At 38.8% G+C, this 21927-nt stretch overlaps 1 protein-coding gene across 1 annotated transcript in view; it reads left to right on the top strand.

The window, feature by feature from the left end:
• Nucleotides 1–21927, top strand: part of MMP16 (matrix metallopeptidase 16) — a 368502-nt gene that overhangs the window by 270097 nt on the left and 76478 nt on the right. The window contains exons 5-6 of the mRNA XM_068983662.1: nucleotides 5389–5550; nucleotides 7825–8036. Of these exons, the coding sequence (XP_068839763.1) occupies nucleotides 5389–5550; nucleotides 7825–8036 (374 nt within the window). The remainder of the gene's footprint in view (nucleotides 1–5388; nucleotides 5551–7824; nucleotides 8037–21927) is intronic.

The raw sequence follows: 21927 nt of genomic DNA on the forward strand, positions 1-21927 counted from the left end.
CCATGACTAGCGCATGCTTGCTGGATGATCCACAAAAGCATGTTTCATCGTATTTTTTTTTTTAAATTTTAACTCAAAATGTAATCTTTCAAAGTCCTGTTTTCCAGTAAATCTGACCTCCTGTGCCTTTTGATTTTCCACTCTCCAAACACTGTGAACATCCCACTCTCAGTCCTTAGTCCCTCCAATCATTATAATTCCTCCTCTAAAATATTTTACAAAAGCAAACTTGTTCTGCATTCTCCAACGATTTCCTATAGACCATAGCCTTTTTCATTACTTCAAACACAACTATCTTCTGGCACTTTTTGAGCAACTTAGTGACATTTATTGAGTGCTCGCGTATTTTAGTTCCACTGTCTGGTGCCATATAAGAGAAGTGGTCTCCTCAGTTTTTCTCACCTCATTTCATTCTCTTTCCACCCATGATAGTCTGAAAAACAACTGGGGAGTGGGCAGGCAGAAAAACGTTGTTAAAGGAGTACAGACTTGCAGTTATAAGATGAATAATTTCCAAGGATCTAATGTATAGCATGGTGACTATAGTCGATGACACTGAATTTTATCACCGCAATTTGATAAGAGAGCTCTCACCGCAAAGAAAGAAAGCTGGTAATGGATGCGTTTATTAACTCACTGAGGAGAATCCTTTCATGATGTAAACAAATATCAAACTACCACAATGTGCAATTTAAATATTTTGCAATTTTGTCAATTGTACTTCAATAAAGTTTGTGGGAGGAAGAAAAAAATCTGAACTATATTTAGGTGGAAATGACATTGTGTTCTTTACTATTCAGATTCTAAATAGTCCTCCACTTCCTGCAAACTCATTTACTCATTCAGCTCATTTAATAAGTGAAAGTGAAAGTGAAGTCTCACAGTCGTGTCTGACTCTTTGCGACCCCATGGACTGTATCCAGCCAGGCTCCTCCCTCCATGGGATTCTCCACGCAAGAGTACTGGCGTGGGTTGCCATTTCCTTCTCTAGGGGATCTTCCTGACCCAGGGATCGAACCCAGGTCTCCCCCATTCCAGGCAGACGCAGGCAGACGCTTTAACCTTAAAGCGTCTGCCTGCGTCTGCCCTTCCCTGGTGGCAACCCACTCCAGTATTCTTGCCTGGAGAATCCCATGGACAGAGGAGCCTGGTGGGCTGCAGTCCCCAGGGTCGCAAAGAGTCGGACAAGACTGAGTGATTTCATTTAATGATTAATCATCTGGTAGATATCAGACAATGTCTTTGAACTGAGGGCACGGAGATATATGATGCACAAGTTCGGTCTTTAAAGAGTTCAAAATTCACTGGGAAGACCTGCTCAGAGATGATGACAATAAAATGCTACTGGCTTTTATGATAAGGTGATGCACAATGGGTTATGGGAGCAAAAAGAGAGCACGTGGTAACTGTACCCCTTCGGGGAAGGACTTGCAGAGAAGGTAACATTTGAGCACTCAAACCAAATCAGCTTGATGTGCATCCAGCACAGCCAGAGGGCTTCCCTTGTGGCTCAGCTGGTCAAAGAATCCACGTGCAATGCGGGAAACCTGAGTTCAGTTCCTGGGTTGGAAAGATTCCCTGGAGAAGGGAAAGGCTACCCACTCCAGTCTGGCCTGGAGAATTCCATGGACTGTATAGTCCATGGGGTCCCAAAGAGTTGGACACGACTGAGCGACTTTCACGTCACTTCACTTTAACACACCTAGCAAAGGAAGGTGCGTTTCAATTCTAGGAGGAAGACAGTTCATGCATTTACCTTCAGGGCTGAGCAAGCACATACTTACATAACTAGAAAGAGGAAGTAATGTTGGAAAGGAGGAGAAAGGAATATGGATGAAAGATCTTGGCTATCTTGCTGAAGAATGTGGAAGTATCTTGTAGGCAGAGGAAAAAGAACAAAAACTGAAGCAAAGGTGGGTGCAGGAAGCTGTCTTTTCTCCCATTATACATTTTCCTCCTGTATACCCCCTGAAATTTCACTCCCCGCTTTGGCCATATTCTTTAATTCCTTTAAATGTATTCTTAAAGTAATAGTGATCTCTTTCGTTTGATACCTTTGCATCACGAGGTTTATTTTCAGGCCCTCCCCTCCCATTTTTATCTGTTACCACAGCAAGCACAGGCCAGCCCTTACCCCTGGGACTCTCATTCTCTTATGATTTGTACATTGCCATTTCTGCCTTCATTTCCTTCCTTCTCTCTGCTGAAGCTGTTCGCTCCAGAGATGTTCCAAGTCCATTGTCAGCAAAACCTCTTTGATAATAATCAACTTATTTTGAAAATGTTCCCTTTAGATTCTTTTGGTAACTAAACTTAGTCTCTCCATTCCTTCAAAATGCTAGCTGTTTTCTCCCCCACATTCCTTCTACTGCAGGACGTGAGCTATGAGACTTGCCCTCTTATTTTTTCTTTTCTTTTTAATGCCACTTCAGGATCATCCTCCCAGTCTCCTCCATAGAAACGTCAAGCTGTGACTGATTTTGTTGGACTGTTCCATCCGTGTCTCCCCTTGCTGTAGTCATCTACCAGCACCCACGTTGTTCTCCCGAATCCTTGACGACTTTATCTCCCAGTTTGATCCTATTCCCTTCGATATCAGTTAATTTTTAATTGGAGGATAATTACAAGGCTGTGTTGGCTTCTGCCGTACAACAGCGCAAATCGGTCATAATTAAATTCCAGCCCTCTTGGTCGTCATAGAGTGCTAGACTGGGCTCACTGTGTTATACAGCAGCTTCTTGCTAGTTATCTGTTTTACACATGACATGTATATATGTCAATGCTACTTTCTCAATTTGTCCTACTCTTTCCTGCCCCTGCTAAATACCACATTTATTTTAATTCTTGGTGATCTCAATGGTCATGTAGATAAATTTTTCCAGTGTTCAGCCCTCTAAGTTATTGGATCTCCCATCCAATGAGTTTGTATTCCACTCTAACTCAGAGACTCACTCCCATAGGTATATCCTTGATCTTGCTCTTACAAATCTCAATTTCTGATCTCTATTATGACTGCCACAGAGTATCTCTCTGGCTCACTCTTACTAGCCTCATGACACCAAATATCCTTTCACAACATCATTGAAGAGATGATCTTAATTTTATCACAATATCTTGCTACAGTCCTTTATCCCATAATGTAATCACTTCCTTCCTTACATAAGATAAATACACTGGCAAGTCAAAAATCACTCCCTTATTTATTTGAATCTCTAAAAATTTTCCATGGCCATTTTTCACACTCAAAGAATGAGCTCCTGGTAAGGCTATCCACTTCTCACCTCCACCAAACAAAAAAGCAAGGCAGCAAATGATAGGTTTCCTAGTGTTTTGTCCATTCATTGGTATCTTCATTCTTTAAGTTGCTGATGTCAAAAGACATGGCGTTATCTTTGACTTTTTTCTTTTCTCACACCTTGCATTTTGTCTTTTAAGAAGCTATGTGATTCTTGTTTCAAAATGTACCAAGAATTTTGCTGCTTCTGTATACCTTCATTATACCCCCTTTGGGCCAGGTCACTAGTATCTTTGCCTGAATTAATACACTAACGTCAGAGATTTAATCATGCCGAGCCCCTTGCCCACTGCATTTGATTATCATAAGTAATTTCCAGAATGATCCTGTCAAAATGGAAGTCAGATTATGTCCCTCCTCAGCTCAAAACCTGTCAATGATCCCCACTGCAGTCAGCCTAGAAAGCAAAACCCTTACTGTTCTCTAAAATTCCCTGTATATTCTAGGCTCCATTTCCTCTCTGACTTTATTCTTTCTCTGCCTTATTATTTATCAGTCTAATTTTTCACTGTGTAACATCCTGTTTATTTTACTTTTCTATCATGTTTCTCTCTGGTCTCCCCCATTAAAATGTAATGTTTTGAGGACAGAAATCCACCTATGTCTTACTACATGAACTTGCAAATTGTATTTCATGTCTCTAAGCCTTTTTCTCTAATTTTTTAAGCGGACATGATTATAGTGACTGGAGAACTGTGGGAATTAAGTGAGAAAATACAGGTTTTCTCACAGGTCAAAAGGCCCAGAGCAGAGTCAGTAAACTTTATAAACTTAATAAAGGTAGTCAACATTTTTATGACAGATAATGCATATTATATTATTTTTCTTTTAACTACTATTTCTTTTTAAGCCTCTCTAATTTGTTCCCCACTGGTATTTAAACAGATATTCTCTGAAACTCAGGTAAGCCCCCGAAATGTTTGAACGGCTCCTTTCTGTGTGCAGTCAGCCCCACGGTTTCATCCCTTCCCTCTGACAGAGTACTCCAGAATGGAATAAAAAAAAACTACTGGTTATGCACCCGGTTTTCATGTTTAAAAAAATAGCCCTCTGCAAGTAATTACCACAGTGATTACATTGAAAAGTAGTTGGAAAGGAATGTTCCTTAAAGTGAGACTCAGGAAGTTCACTGAAATCTTTAGCATTTGTAATAAGTCAACCGCCTAAAACTGCATTTTATGTTCAGCTATGTTAAACTTATCACTTAGAGACATAACTCTTGGAAGAATAACAGCCCCCATTCATTGATATTCGTGTGGTTCAGGTAAATTTTTGGAATGAGCAAATGTCCATGAAGGGCTGGCTCTGTTCTCAGGCGCTGACTTATGATGGCCCAAGAGTGGACAGCATGCAGAGGCCATCTGCAGGGGTCTGATTACACAAAGTCAAATGAACTGTCTCTGAGAGTTCTAAGATAAATATATTTTGTTCAGATCATGCATTAATTGATTAGAATTTGTATTTGCAGGGCTAAGACTAGGTTCCTAGTTTTTATGACTGCTACCCTATGACTTTTATTTAACACTCCTATATGCCTATATTCTAGGCTGGTAAGAAAGATAAGCCATATTCTAAGAATTATAATAACCTGAGTTCTAGTCACAGCTATGTAAATACAAAGATTTACTGTTGTTGAAAAAATTTGTCACCCCCTATGCCTTAATCTACTCATTTGTATAAAAGTAGGGATTGTACCTTGTATTTTTTGCTGAGTTATTGTTGGAATTATGTCCAATATGAAGATCACATAAGTGAGATATAGTATATCTCCTGTTTTCTAGGATATTTCAACAGCAGCAGTAGCAATTTCTGATGCTACTGTTCTCTCTTCAACTTTTGCTCTTTATTCCTCTTTAAGTTTCTAAGTTTTTCTAACTTCATTTTCATCACCTCCTCACCACCAATCACCCCCTTTTAAAAGTAACATGTTGGATTTTACCCAAAGGTAATGCAATGATAAAAATCACACTGATTGTTGAACTAAAGAATTTCTCTTATTTTCCTTGGGTAAAATTTTGGTAATACCAATTGGCCTTGTCAATTCTATACTTGGATTTTAGTTGCAGTGATGCCTTTTCTTCTCATTTGCACAGGAAATGACTTATTTCTTGTGGCAGTTCATGAACTGGGACATGCTCTGGGGCTGGAACACTCCAACGACCCTACTGCCATCATGGCCCCTTTTTACCAGTACATGGAGACCGACAACTTCAAACTGCCCAGTGATGACTTACAGGGCATCCAGAAGATATACGGTGGGTCACCACTGATTCTGTTTGATGAACTCGGTAGTGAAGTATAGCATTCCTTCTGTGTTGTCTTTTTTGAGATAGATGCTCTAAGTGTTGTATTAGAGAGAAAAATATTGAATGAAAATCTGACCTATTGGCAAAAGTCTTCTATCAATCAAGTCTGGTTGGCACCAATCGCAGATATCTTAATGTGCAGATTATGGGAAAGCTTAGGCACTGATAAACTTTCCTAACTGAGATAATTGAAACCTGAAATTATAGTAAAGATGTGATAAACTTTAGTATTTAAAATTCAGGTAAAATGTAATAAGTTAATATAACCAATAAACACAGTGAGTTAGAAGACTTTCCTAGAAGAGACTGACACTTTGATAAAAGCTGACAGATTGATTCTCACTGATATTTGATGTTAGAGCCTAACAAACCACTTTTGAAAATGCTGAAAATAATCTTGTGTAACGGATGTAACAGAATAAACTCAAAAGCATGTAGTTATTGACTAAGAGTAAAAAATAACAAATGGCTAAGTTTACTAACACATCAGTTCAGTTCACTTGCTCAGTCGTGTCCAACTCTTTGCGACCCCATGAATCTCAGCATGCCAGGGCTCCCTGTCCATCACCAACTCCCGGAGTTTGCTCAGACTCACATCCTTCGAGTTGGTGATGCCATCCAGCCATCTCATCCTCTGTCATCCCCTTCTCCTCCTGCCCCCAATCCCTCCCAGCATCAGAGTCTTTGCCAATGAGTCAACTCTTCACATGAGGTGGCCAAAGTACTGGAGTTTCAGCTTTAGCATCAGTCCTTGCAGCGAACACCCAGGACTGATCTCCTTTAGTATGGACTGATTGGACCTCCTTGCAGTCCAAAGCACTCTCAAGCGTCTTCTTCACATGTAATTCAAAATGAATTTCTAGTAGAGTAAAATTTTTTTTCATTTATGGGGTTCAGTCAATGAATGCAAATTAAGACAAAAGGAAGAGAGACTATCATACATATTTAAATCCTAACTCCCTCAACATGGCCATTGACTTTTATAAAGACATGTATTTCACACAAAATTTAACTGTTAAGAACTTGACATTTATAATTTACATGTAGAGAATATGCTTTACTAAATTAATAAAATGAAGCTTTCATTTTACAATACAAAGGTAAATCTGTGCTGTACGTATATTAATATTCAGTATTCACAAAGTATAATTTATGTTTTTCAAGTATCATAGTTTAAATTCACTAATTTGTTTTTCATTTATTAGTTTTTCAACTTCAAAGTGGTGAGAATTCTCTCAGGGTTAAAATAAGTTTGGGGGGAAAAAGTCAATTTTTGTTACTGCTCTTTTTTGGGGGGGATATTGAGAAAACAGAAATGTCTTGGACTCAAAACTAAATAGCCTCTATGTTGAATGAGCTAGCCTCTGCCTATGTGTGTGTCATCAGACATTCTGCTGAAGTAGTTAACTGAAAGGAGGCTCTTTCTCATGACCTCATGAGTTAGTAGTCTAGACTGAAGGTCTGCAAAAGAGTATTCTTTCCATATCTAAATATTAAGTGTGAACAGCTCTGTATTTCTTTCTTAAAACATAAATCCCTTGAGGAATGATGCTTTACATCTGTACCAAATTACATGTATAAACTTTAGCTTGATTTAGAAACCTCCTTTTGGAAATACTACTTCACATTAATATTTTACCTCGTAGTGTTTTAATCAATAGGCATTTTAGATTTAGTATTCAAATGAAACACTAGCAATTTGTCAAAACATTTCATTAGAAAAAAATAATGAAAGTCAAGAAAAGGTTATAAAATACAGTTAAGTACATAGGATAGAATAAACTTTGATTTGTTAATGTGTAGAAATATTTGCTCAGAATCATCTTTCAAAATCTAGGATTGACCTTAGTAGCGTTTACATGCAGGGTTCCAGTATTCATTTTAATTTATTTATTATTAATATACCACCTACTTCCGAAAAAGATTTCAAAGCAGCATATCCAATAAGGACTGTGGTGAAGCTATTTAAAACTCAATCATTAAAAATTAACAAAGAAGGCCTAGTTACTTGAATCTAGAATTCAGCATGATAAAGGCAGTCTCTGATGGACTTGGCAACGGTTTGTTGGGTAAAATGGTTTGTTATTTCAGTAAATATACAATCTTAAAGACCTCTTAGCTCACTTAGAACCCTTCACTGATGAGTGACTGTCCTCTGTAGCGTTTTTTCTAGCACTCTTCCAATTTTAACTGAGCCAAGTGCTGTCTTCATATTTTCAAAAGGTCCACCTGACAAGATTCCTCCACCAACAAGACCTCTACCAACGGTGCCCCCACACCGCTCTGTTCCTCCCGCTGACCCAAGGAAAAACGACCGGCCCAAACCTCCGCGGCCTCCCACGGGCAGACCTTCGTATCCTGGAGCCAAACCCAACATCTGCGATGGGAACTTTAACACTCTAGCTATTCTTCGCCGTGAGATGTTTGTTTTCAAGGTAGGAAGCTGTGACTTTCTTTTTTTTTTTAATGGTAGATCAAGTGTCTACAGTGTCGCTTTAGAAAGTAAGTTCTCGTTCATTCTAACACCACCTTCCCAGGCCTTTCACAGTTAGGAGGTTCAAAGAAAGTATCTTGAAAAGAAATGCACAAATGGGCTTCAATGTCTAGCAGAAGATTCTCGTGCCTTTCTATTTGTGGAATGCGTTTATGTCAGCAAAAGCGAAAATGCTTAGAAGTGTGAGGCTGAAAAATGCTGCATGTTATGCACAGATAAAAAAACTGTAATTTCAATCATGAATAGGAAGTAATAGAGATGATTTGCTTGGGAGCTTAGCCACTTCCAGGCGCACTGCTGCTACGCTATCTTTGGTTTGCACATCTTTATGAGATCCTTATAATTTCACTTGATGATTACAACACTGCTGTTTTTAAGAGAAGTATTGATCATTTCATTTTGCTCAGGGTCTACTAGTAGCCATTTAAGTTAAATCTCCTCTCTGAGATGGTAATTTTGATTTTACATATACATGTTGCGTTTTTTTTTTTTAAGTCAGGCATTTATAGCTACCTAATTTACATTATTTTTTTAAATGCTACAAACTAAAACTAATTTTACATTTTGCTAAATGTGCATTTCAGTGACATTGAATTCTCCAGCAATAACTTTAAAAAGCAATGTATCAAAGTAAATTACATTATACTAAAACCTGACTGTAGTATAATACTGAAAAATACTTTTCCCTCAATGTTTGCAAATCATTCTGAAAGATTAATGAAAAATGTAAGTTTTATGTTGGCATCAGTATAAAAAAAAAGAGCACATTATTTTATTTTTAAATGAATGGTATTGGTAATATGTAGCTATTTTAAAATTGATATACCATTCATTTAAAAATAAAATAATGTGCTCCTTTTTTTTAAGTAGGTGTGAATCAATAAATAATGAAATGTTGTCCTACTTACACAGAATATCCTATCTACAAGAGGCCATACTTTAAAAATATAGATTTCATATAATTTTAATAGGCAAAGTACTTTATTTCCTTTATTTAAAACTAAGATTTGGATTTGCTATAAGATGCTCAGAAGCATCATAATTTCCAGGAAAAAAAATCAATGCTTTTGTTCAAACACATGAATAGATTTTTAATTTTATAAATGCCCTACAATGCTCAGTTAGATATCTCTTACTTAATTTAAGTAGGATAATAAATTTAAATTCAAGGAGTAAAGTAAAAAAGCTTACTCATTACTCATTGTGGCTAAGCCCACAGTAACTAGTTGAAATGAACAGAAAATGCAATAATTTTCTTATTTTACAAGATACCAGATGACAACTAAAAGATTCTGATTTCACTGCTTTGGAAGAATTTCCACATCCAAGTGGATATCATGGTGATATCACTGAAGTGTCAACTTTATCTGAGAATATGATATGAAATTGACCCTGAGTACATTCATTTCATTCTTCTTATCTGTCTAATTAGATTGCCAATCTCAGAAGAGACGGGTCTCTCCATGTCTAATGATCATTTTTACCAACGTTATGCTCTGCACACTGTGAGAGCTTAGTGAGTGCTATTGAATAACCACTGGTTCTTGACATCAGGAATGAGTTGAAAGTACATAGGCCAACTCTCAAATAAAATGCAGCGGCCACTATTTTCAATGTCAAAGCAAGTGTATATATATATATATATATATATATATATATACACACACACACACATATATATACATATATACATATATATACACACATATACATATATATACACACATATATATACACATATATACATATATATACACACATATACATATATATACACACATATATATACACATATATACATATATATACACATATATACATATATATACACACATATATATACACATATATACATATATATACACATATATACATATATATACATACATATATATAAAATAAGGCCTGCTTCTCTAAACTCTCATGGTACCTTGGATTTCTTAATCAAAACTCTCTGCTGGACAGAGTTTCTAAACTCTGTCTGAATTCAGTTTCTTTCACTAGGCCCTGCTCTATTTCTAACAATAAATTCTGTAGAAGATATCTTGTTTATAATTTTCATGCTCATCTCCTATTTCCTATGATGAATATTCAGCCCAGGGTAGTTTACTAGGGACCCAGGGCTTCCCTGACAGCTCAGCTGGTAAACAATCTGCTTACAATGCAGGAGGCCCTACTTTGATTCCTTGGTCAGGAAGATCCCCTGGAGAAGGGATAGGCTACCAACTCCAGTATTCTTGGGCTTCCCTGGTGGCTCAGTTGGTAAAACAATCTGCCTGCCATGTGGGAGAGCTGGGTTTGATCCCTGGGTTGGGAAGATCCCCTGGAGGAGGAGGGCATGGCAACCCACCCCAGTACTCTTGCCTGGAGAGTCCCCATGGACAGAGGAGCCTGGCGGTCTATAGTCCATGGAGTTGCAAAGAGTTAGACATGACTGAACAACACACAGAATTTGTAAATAGAAGGTAACACTCCTGACTTTATGGAGCTCATACTCCAGGAGTGAAGATAAACATTAACCTAGGTACTTTTAAGATACAAGAGGAAAAGGCATGAAGAGAAAGTACCGAAGTCTAGCTGAGTATATAGAAAACACTTGACTGAGAAATGGCTTATGCCAAATTTTGAGAGAGACACTTCCTAGGCACATTAAAGCAATTGGTACTTGGCATACTAAAAAGTTGAGGTACTGTGGCAGAGAAGATAGATAGATACCACAACTCGAGTACAAAGTGATAAATGTAAATCAGAAACAGACCAAAATTTAATCAAAGGGGAGAGAATATGATTGAGTGATACCGGCTCTTAGTTAATAACTCTGTGCTCTGGGTAACTAACAGGTGCCTGAATATAAGCTAGGCACTTTATGTTGATAATCTCTGTTTGTGTTCTTAGTCGCTCAGTCTTGTCCAACTCTTTGTGACCCCATGGACTGCAGCCCACCAGGCTCCTCTGTCCATGGCGATCCTCCAGGCAAGAATACTGGAGTGGGTTGCCATGTCCTTCGGCAGGGGATCTTCCCAACCCACGGATCAAACCCAGGTCTCCCGCATTGCAGGCAGATTCTTTACCGGCTGAGCCACCAGGGAAGCCTAATGACCTCTAAACCTTATAATAACACAGCAAGATGGAAAGCATTCTCTCTTTTACAAATCAGAAAACTGAAAATCAGGACAGTAAGTAGTCCATAATTGACTATAGGTTTACTTAATTCCCAAAATCTGTTTTCCACATTAAGTTTTGCTAACTGAAAGAGTTAGGGAAAGTTTGAAAAGAAAAATAGACTTTAAGCTATATTTTAAAGTAGTAAATTTTCAAGAAATATTTACGAAACTTATGTTGTGAGACTCTGTTTTAGGCACTGGCAGTGTAGCAGTTAAACAAACAAACAAACAGCAATAACAACAACAAAAAAAGAAAGCCAAGCTAGACCCTGCTTTCTTGGAGCTGACATTCTGTTTTCAAAGTGGACGTGTAGGGGAGAGTGCTTCACACAGAGGTTTGCACCTGCCCTGCAAGGTGAATCGGCGAGCACCCACATTGACGGAGCCCCCCAGATTCTGTTTCTCTCTGTTAGGAGCTGCAGGCCTTTTAGCTTCTCCCTCTGTGCCTACATGGTCTAGGCTACCTTCTCCTCTACAGTGACGTCATTTTCCAGGGCCCTGATCTTCCTACCTGAAGTTACCCTCTGTCAGTCTCTCTTGGGCACACCTGCTTTTTAAATTTCTCTTTGACATACTCACCATTGACTTTTGTAGTTTGCTCCTTATTGTCTGTCCCTTCAAGTGCATTTTAAGATCACCCACTATTTGATTTCACTTTTAATAATGTAACAATTTTTTACTTTTCTTCGTTACTATTCTTTAGGCAAATTGGTAACCTCTTTGTTTCTTCAACTCTTAGCAACACTCATTCCACTTTAGTTTTATTACCTGGGGCCTCTCTACAGCCTTTGCTTATCCAGAATTCTCATCCTCAACCTCTTCCACATGTCCCAGACCCTCTAACTGTTCATCAACCCCAAATCTCTTTCTAGTGATTTTTATATTTATTCTCTGCATTCAGTTTGCATGCTTTTTTATTTCTATTTTCTTTAATTATTTCTTATTGTAGTGTGTTTCTTAACTAGATTATAAACTTCAGAGTAAGGATTGGTTTGTATGGACTTCGTGGTGCTTGAGCAAATAAGCTAGGTAATCTCAGTAGAATATGTATTGAATGAAACTATAGCTGTACCTTGTTTATACAACAGTAATCAATCAATATGACACTATTGAAAGTATTCCATTCTTTTAGTTCATTATTCCTTGCCCAGGATCTCCATGAGTATTATCTACTTCAATTCTGCATGTATGATTTTTAAGTAAAAAAGAAGAAAATCTAGATATAAATAAAAGATAATATCATCAATTAATTTTGTTTTCTTAACAGAAGGAGACTCCCTTTATAAATGTAGCTTCAGCATAATTCTTCTGGTAGCAGTCTTCTTAGGAGGTTGGATATACATTGAGCTCAGAAACATTCATTTATTTATTGTAAATTCACCTGGATATACTTTCTGTATGGAATATAAGTAAATTAGATGTATATGGATATTATTGCAAACATCATTTTACATATTATTTATTTATGCATGAGAAAGTTAATCTTTCCATGCAGCTTCATAATCTTTGGGGAATATAAAACACCAAAATAAAACAAGAAAATGAAATCAAAACAAAATGCCAAAGGACAGAGAAGCAAAATAGCAACAACAAAGTAACTTTGCCCCACTTTATAGAAGGCGATTTTTAAAAGTGTTCTCTGAAGAGTGCAAGCTGCGATTGTGATTGGGTTGACAACAGTTACAAAATCTGATTGTTCAAATGAATACTCGCAAAGTTCCTTTGGACAAGATAAAAACATTGAATAGTCTGTTGTGGTATGAAGAAGAATGGAAACTGGAATTAGCCTACCTTGTAGAGGATATGTTTCAGTACACAGCATTTTGTTGCGTGTGGAAAAACACAGCAGTAACTATAATATCCCTAAAACTAAGGACACTAAGAAAAACGATACCCAGCCACTCAGTTTCTTATAGCTCAAAAAATAAAAATAAAAAAGTAAACAAGAGAAAGGGTGGTTCATTGGACTACTGACCTGCTCTTTACATCAAGGGGAGCAAGCAAGGGTCCCTTCTTTAGAATATAGCTAGAAAGGATAGTGTTAAGAGGCAAAGCTGAAGCTGTCATGGAAAAGCATTTGAGGAAGTACAGTAAAGTGTCTTCCTAGTTAATATAGAAAAGCAAAGTTCACAGCTTTGACAAAGAGAGCATTTCATCATTTATCCAAAAAAAAAAAAAAAACATTAGGTTCCTTTTACTTCGTCAAATTTTTGCTTGTTCATTTACCACAAAATGATTTGTTGTTAAATATGACCATCTTCTCTTACAGCCACCTACTGAATTCTACTGAAGAATCATACTTCTTTTTATTTCCATAGAAACAGATTTGTTAACACTATTTTGACATTCATTTAAAGTACATTCAGCCAAGTTTAGTAAGTACAGAGTATGATCCAGTTTCATTTGCAAGACAGTTTTGTTTCATAAAAGATGTTATACAAGAAAGAGGAAATGCTTATTGAAAGAGATAAATTATATTTCCACCATATTGATTTGTAACTAAACTCCTTACAAGTGATCAAAATTGAGCTTTTTGACTCTTCAGTAGCTTCAAATCCCTTGGTATTTAATATCAATGTGTTTCCTATTCTGTGCTAAACATCTCTTCATGAACCAATATTTGCTCCTTTCATTCATTTTATTTTGTTTTTAAATTTTTCTTCCTGTGTTGAGTGTTCCTCATTTCAACCTTATTGTTCTTGAAATCTGGAACTGTGCCTTCCTCACGTCACCTTTATAACTATATCCCATTATTCACGCAAAATATTTGGTCAATTTTTCAAGTATACATTATGCCTTTTCTGTATTAGTGACATTGAACTTCTGAAATTTAAAGAAGTTGAAACTATGATTTTTCCCTTAAAAAGCCTAAATCTTATCAGGGAAGGGGGCAACATGTAATTATCAATCAGAAATGCTTTGTTTAAATCAAAGCCCACAAAACAGAGAGCAAAAATGGCCCTTTACGCATAGGAGCATATTGGCTTAAGCCTGGGAACAGTAAGATAATAGAGATGACTGTGGAGTCCAGGCAGTAACTTTCCAACAAGCGGTGTGAGCTAGGATAAGAAGAAACTCCTGTTGTCAAAATCACTGTGGTCAGCTTTGGAAGATCCAAGATACAGACCTTTGGGCTCAGAGAAGTGAGGTGAAGGAACATGTGAGGGTTGTGTATTCACGTTCCCACTTGACCTCTCCACTCAGATGCCAAATTTAACAGACTTGAACCTGAGCTACTGTGCTTCCCTCAAGAACCTACTCCTGTGCTTCTTCTGTTTTTCCACTCCAAATAAGGGCAGTTCCATCTTCCCATTTATTCCGTAAATAGATCCTAAAATATAGAGCCAAATCCTGTTGGCTTTACCTTCAAAAACATTAAAAATCCACCCATTTTTCTCTCCTTCCTCTGCTCAAGTCCAGTCAAATGCATATATATATACACACACACACACACACACACACACACGTATACAGTAGAATATCATTCAGCCTTAGAAGAAGGAAATCCTGCCATTTGTGACGCCATGGATAAATCTAGAGATCATTATGCCAAGTAAAATAAGGACACAAAAGGCAAACACTGCATTATCTCACTTATATGTGGACTCTAAGAATGTTAGGCTTATAGTAACAGAGAGGAGAGTGGTGGTTACCAGGGGCTGGGGGTGTGGAGAAATGGGGGGTGTTTATCAAAGAGAAAACTCATTTATAAGATGTATTTCAGTTATAAGATGTATAACTGATGTATTCAGTTACAAGATGGATTACCATGGTGACTACAATTAATAATGCATCATTGACTTGAAATTAGCTAAGAAAGTAGATCTCAAGTGTTCTTACCACACACACTCAAATTGATAACTATATGAGGTGATAGATATGTTTATTAGTTAGACTTTAGGTAATCATTTCACAATGTATACTTACATCAAATCACTAAGTCATGCACCTTCAATATGTATAGTTTTTCTTTGTCAATATACCTCAATGGAGTTGGTGGAGAAAAACAAATTTCTTTCAGTTGCCCACAAGGCTCCCTTGACCATCCCGCTTCCCTTTCCCTCTCTGATCTCACCTCCATTTTCATACTCCGATCACTTCTACCCACTCAATTCCAGACACTCTTGTTTCCCTGCTGTTTCTTGAACTTGCCAGGCCTTCTTGTCTTTGCAGGTCTTTCCCTATCAAATAACAAATATTCACATCATCTTCTAGATTTCTGCTGCAATTTGTAAAAGTCAGAATATGATCTCCAATCTCCAGTCCTGTCCAAACAGTCTGCCGTTATATAGGTCCACATGGAGTCAGATATATGAAAGGGAGCAATATTTGTAGAAATACAGAAAGGTTAATTGTGAGTTATATGAACTCTGTGCCATTTTTTGAGCACAACAGATAGATTTATCTTTTAAAGTTGGATGAATTCTCTCCCAGCTCTCAACGGTATCACTCATTCCCATTGCACGGTGGCGTGTCATTGTTTATGTCACTGTAGAAGAATACTTAAACTCTTATCTCTAGACATTAGAGATAGACTTGGAGTCAGATGTTTCTTGTCATAGGCTCCAAGCAAGGACTATATCTACTCCTCTATTTGTTGTTGAATTGAACAGTACTCTGAACATAGTAGACAATAAATAATTGTTAAATAACTTACATTCCACAATGGCTAATAAATTCCACCATACGTATGTAGTAAGGTCAGGAAATGGTAGCTATTATATGAAGAGACAGACTCAGCCTTTTAAATTACTTATTGTACTTATTAACTCAAATTCTCATGCTATTTGAAATTATTTTAAAAAGTAACTTTTAGTTGATTAAAGATCACAAAAAAATGGTTCTAATTCTTAAGATGTAAGGGAAAGGAACAAGAGTTCATTATTGTTATATTATTCTGTAAAATGATTTAAAATATTCTATTAGTAGGGAATCCAGAAAATGTTTTACAAACAAAAAATAATTAGAGAAATTTCACAGAATTGAATAATCTAAAATTACTCTGAGTCAGAGTTTAATTCTGTACTGCCAGGAAGTATTGCCTGATATTATAGTTCTTTGTAATTGGAGCTAGATTCACAGAAGAACAAAGGGAGCAATTGCCACGATAGTATAGGCCGAGAATTAATTAAAATTTCCTTGTGGCACAAAATCATAGTCTTTCAAAAGTTTTAGGTAAACCTTTTAGGCAGTAATTGGAATTATGTGTAATACTTCATTTTAATGTCAGTATTGACTTTTAAATTATCTTTATTTATTACTTGAAATTATTTAAATTTTAATTGTGATAAATAATTAATTTTAATTATGATTTAAATTTAAAATTTACTCTTGAAATACTTAAATTTTCATAGACATTTTTTACTTAAACTGTTGGGGCACATATATAAGAATTCAGTAGAATAGATTTACAGTCACTTGAGTTTTCAATTTCCTCCTTAGGTGCTTTTATTTGGGGGTAGCCATAAGCATTTTGGATACTTGTTTAGATTCAGTAAAACTGTGTTTATTAATAATATAAAATAGAACATTTAATATATACTTACAGTGCATATTTTGGAGACTAAAATATATTTTATCATGTACATTTTATTATAAATTTTCAGTATAAATAGGGCAATTCAGTAATAGTCATGCAAAAACATTTTCTGAAAATATATTGTGAGCTAATCCAAAAAATCATTTCACTCCATAACAACATGAATCTTCCTATTCTGCATTTATTAGTAATCTGAATAATTTCAGTATCAAAGGTAAATATTTTCTTGTTTCATGTTTGTCATAATCTATATCTTTAGATTTAGATTTTTACATGGAAAGTGCTCATATTCATCATAAAGTTCATATCACTTTAACCTTAATGTAAATTTAGTTCAAGATTTATATTGCACATTAAGATAGGCTGTTTTAATTTTAGAAGATATGAAATAGTGATTCTTCCCATCTTTTTCCTTCACACTTGCCATTTGTGACTAAAATACCACTTTTTAACTCATATTTTGTAAAGCAAAAATGAAGCTTTAATCTTTCCATTCCTTTTTTAAACTTTCAGCTAGCAATGTTGTGATCATTAGTTTACTTTGTAGATTGTGTGAACTAATTTAAACACTGAGTCAGCACTTCAAAATTTCTTAAAACTCTTGTTTATTTTATCTTTTGCAAGGCAATCTTAACGTGTATAAATATTGAAAGCAAAGTAGAGGCCAGAACTCACATTATTTGTAAATTATTTGACAATCTATTGAAAAATTCCATGAAAGTCAAGAGGAAAAAATTACAGCTATTAACAATATATATTAAAAAAAAAATGTTCTGAACCACGGGGGTGGGGGGGGGGCGGGGGAGGGAGCTGAAATGTAGCCTTTCTAATAAGTATTTATAATATAATAAAAAAATAATTTTCCTCACATAAAAAGTAACATAACTCATAAGATTAAAATTAATTAGCAGTACCTAGCCCATAGGTGGGAGAAGGCAATGGCAACCTAGTCCAGCACTCTTGCCTGGAAAATCCCATGGATGCAGGAGCCTGGTAGGCTGCAGTCCATGGGGTCACGAAGAGTCAGACATGACTGAACGACTTCGCTTTCACTTTTCACTTTCATGCACTGGAGAAGGAATGGCAACCCACTCCAGTGTTCTTGCCTGGAGAATCCCAGGGACGGCGGAGCCTGGTGGGCTGCCGTCTATGAGCTCGCACAGAGTCAGACACGACTGAAGTTGTGCAGCAGCAGCAGCAGCAGCAGCAGCAGCCCATAGGTAGCATCCAATACACACTTACTAAATGAATAACATTTTTACTTTTAACTCTGCGTTCTCTGCACTTAATCTTCATGAGGGAGGTTCTTGGGTGTTTTGTTCATTCTTCTAAATATGCTTCTTAGGACACTTTAAAGTTTCAATGCATCATATTGTGTTTGTTTACATAATTATGAGTAAGATGGGAAAAAAAAGATTTCAGGTTTAAACTGCAGCACTAGTATTTCTTAAAATAAATAGGAAAATGTGCACAGATTCCAAATTAGTAATCCCATACATGGCAATTCATCCAGAAATAATGAAGTAGATCTAAAATGAACAATAGTATTTATTACAACTTTCTTGCCAATAGGAAAAAAAGTTTGCAAGCAGCCCAAATTATTCAGTAATATGGTAATGGTGTAGCAATTAATAGTACATTCAATGGAATGTAATGCAATGACTTAAGGATCAATTAAGGTGAATATATGAAATAATGAGACATGATTATAATGTAAACACAAATAAAATAGTAAAACATAAGATTTTATGCATCATGAATCGTAGCATTTGAAGTATGTGTGTTTATAAGGCATAGAAGTTATAGAAAAACTTTATTAGGCAAATCTTAGAATGGTGGAATTATGAGCGGGAATGATGGAATTCTGAGTAAAAGTATTGTTATCATGTTGCTTATACATTTAAGAGTTCAAAATATAGTTGCACAGGAAAAACTAGATAGTTTTGAAGGCTGTGGTCCGCTAAGTAATGGTGAAGCCATCCAATTTTCAAAAATATAGGTAGGCAAAACCTTTTGAAGTACGCCCTTGAGAGGTGTGGGTAGGATGGTAGAGTATGAAGACTCTGAGCTCACCTTTTTCTATGAGCACACCGAAACTACAACTATGTACAGACCAACTATCGGTGAGACCAACCTGAAGAAAAGATTTTCAGCAACGAAAGCTGTAAGGAAGAAACCACAGCAAGATGAGTATGAGTGAGATGCAATACAGTCAAAACCTACACGTCCAGACAGGCAACCCCCAAATGGGAGACTAATCACAATTGCAGGGGTTTTCCACCAAGGAGCAATGGAATTTGGAGCCCCACATTGGGCTCCAAAGCCTGCAGGTCCTTCAATGGAAATATGAGCCCCCAGAACATCTGAGTCTAAGAGTAAACATGCCTTGCACATGAGAGAGGCAAATGGCTGTAGGAAACAGACTCTGCCCTTAAAGAATACACACAAAATCTCATACACTCTAACAACTAGTATAGAGGCAGTGATTTGAAAAGATTCTGGGTTGGAGCCACATGCTGACCTTGGAGTCTCTCTGAGGGGTAGGAGACAACTGGGACTCCTGCTGGAGATAGAGATACAGGCTACAACCACTGGGAGAACCCATTCCACCACGAGGACATGGGTGCTGACAAGCAATTTTGAAATCCTCCCTTTAGCCTTTGAGGGCTTCCCTCATAGCTAAGTCAGTAAAGAATCTTCCTGCAATGCAGGAGATCTGGGTTCGATTCCTAGGTCGGGAAGATCCTCTGGAGAAGGAAATGGCAACCCACTCTAGTATTCTTGCCTGGAAAATTCCATGGGCAGAGGAGCCTGGCAGGCACGGTTCATGGGGTCCCAAGATTCAGACACAACTTAATGACTAAACCACCACCACCACCACCACCATCCTTTAGCCTATAAGCATTTGGAGTTCACCAACCCACCCACCAGTTGATACCAATCCCAGGATCCCCTGAATTGAGCAGTCAGCAGTGTGAGGAACAGGCCTCAACTAATAGTGTCCAAGGACTCAGTTGCACCCACAAAAGGCTGGCTCCGATCCTGGACGCTTACCGCCAGTCATGCCAGAAGCCAGCACCAGCGACCAGTGGACAAGCACCAACCCCAAGACTCCTCAGACTAGGCAGCCAGCTGCACCAGGATCCAGCTGTACCCATTAATCACTGACAGCTTCAGTATAAAGTAGAGCCTGGTAGTCAACTGAGTTAGGAGTTAGTCACACTTACTAATGAGCCATAACACTTTGTCCTTCCTACAACAGAAGGGCCCATGCCACCCACATAAGGAGCGCTCCTAGGGTGTGTAGCTCTGCTGCCCTGCGTGCTCACAGACAGGAGTGTGCTTCAGGCCCTGGGGGGCTCTGCTGCCCTGCGTGCTCACAGACAGGAGTGTGCTTCAGGCCCTGGGGGGCTCTGCTGCCCTGCGTGCTCACAGACAGGAGTGTGCTTCAGGCCCGGTGGGACTCTGCTGACCTGCGTGCTCACAGAGAGTGTGCTTCAGGCCCTGGGGGGCTCTGCTGACCTGCGTGCTCACAGAGAGGAGTGTGCTTCAGGCCCTGGGGGGCTCTGCTGCCCTGCGTGCTCACAGACAGGAGTGTGCTTCAGGCCCTGGGGGGCTCTGCTGACCTGCGTGCTCACAGAGAGGAGTGTGCTTCAGGCCCTGGGGGGCTCTGCTGACCTGCGTGCTCACAGACAGGAGTGTGCTTCAGGCCCTGGGGGGCTCTGCTGACCTGCGTGCTCACAGAGAGGAGTGTGCTTCAGGCCCGGTGGGACTCTGCTGACCTGCGTGCTCACAGAGAGTGTGCTTCAGGCCCTGGGGGGCTCTGCTGACCTGCGTGCTCACAGACAGGAGTGTGCTTCAGGCCCTGGGGGGCTCTGCTGCCCTGCGTGCTCACAGACAGGAGTGTGCTTCAGGCCCTGGGGGGCTCTGCTGACCTGCGTGCTCACAGAGAGGAGTGTGCTTCAGGCCCTGGGGGGCTCTGCTGACCTGCGTGCTCACAGACAGGAGTGTGCTTCAGGCCCTGGGGGGCTCTGCTGACCTGCGTGCTCACAGACAGGAGTGTGCTTCAGGCCCTGGGGGGCTCTGCTGACCTGCGTGCTCACAGACAGGAGTGTGCTTCAGGCCCTGGGGGGCTCTGCTGACCTGCGTGCTCACAGACAGGAGTGTGCTTCAGGCCCTGGGGGGCTCTGCTGACCTGCATGCTCACAGACAGGAGTGTGCTTCAGGCCCTGTGGGACTCTGCTGACCTGTGTGCTCACAGACAGGAGTGTGCTTCAGGCCCTGGGGGGCTCTGCTGACCTGCACGCCCACAGACAGGAGTGTGCTTCAGGCCCTGGGGGGCTCTGCTGACCTGCATGCTCACAGACAGGAGTGTGCTTCAGGCCCTGTGGGACTCTGCTGACCTGCGTGCTCACAGACAGGAGTGTGCTTCAGGCCCTGGGGGGCTCTGCTGACCTGCACGCCCACAGACAGGAGTGTGCTTCAGGCCCTGGGGGGCTCTGCTGACCTGCACGCCCACAGACAGGAGTGTGCTTCAGGCCCTGGGGGGCTCTGCTGACCTGCACGCCCACAGACAGGAGTGTGCTTCAGGCCCTGGGGGACATCTCCATCACACGGCCACGTTTCCAAGATTAGGAAATATTGACAAAGAACCTAACACATAGAAATAAAACCAGAAAATTAGACAAAATGAGACAATAGAAGACTATATTCCAAACAAAACAAGATAAGAACAGAGAAGAGCTAGGGGAAATAGAGATAAAGGTGCTCCGGAATAAGGAGTTTAAGCTGCTGTTAAGTCTCTCAGTTGTGTCCAACTCGTTGCGACCCCAAGGACTGTAGCCCACTAGGCTCCTCTGTCCATGGGATTCTCCTGGCAAGAACACTGGAGTGGGTTGCCATTCCCTTCTCCACTAATTGTAAATATGCTCAATGAAAATAATGAATGAAGAGAGAGAAGACACAGAGAAGCTTAACAGGATTAGAAAATATAAAAAAAGAATAAAATAGCTGAGGATCATAATAACTGAAATAAACACATTTGAAGGAGTTAAGCAGATTAGATATTGCAAAGGAATGGATCAGTGAGCTGGAAGACATGGTAATGGAAATCACCCATGCGGAACAGA

This window comes from Capricornis sumatraensis, chromosome 11, assembly GCF_032405125.1.
Source record: "Capricornis sumatraensis isolate serow.1 chromosome 11, serow.2, whole genome shotgun sequence".
NCBI lineage: Eukaryota > Metazoa > Chordata > Mammalia > Artiodactyla > Bovidae > Capricornis > Capricornis sumatraensis.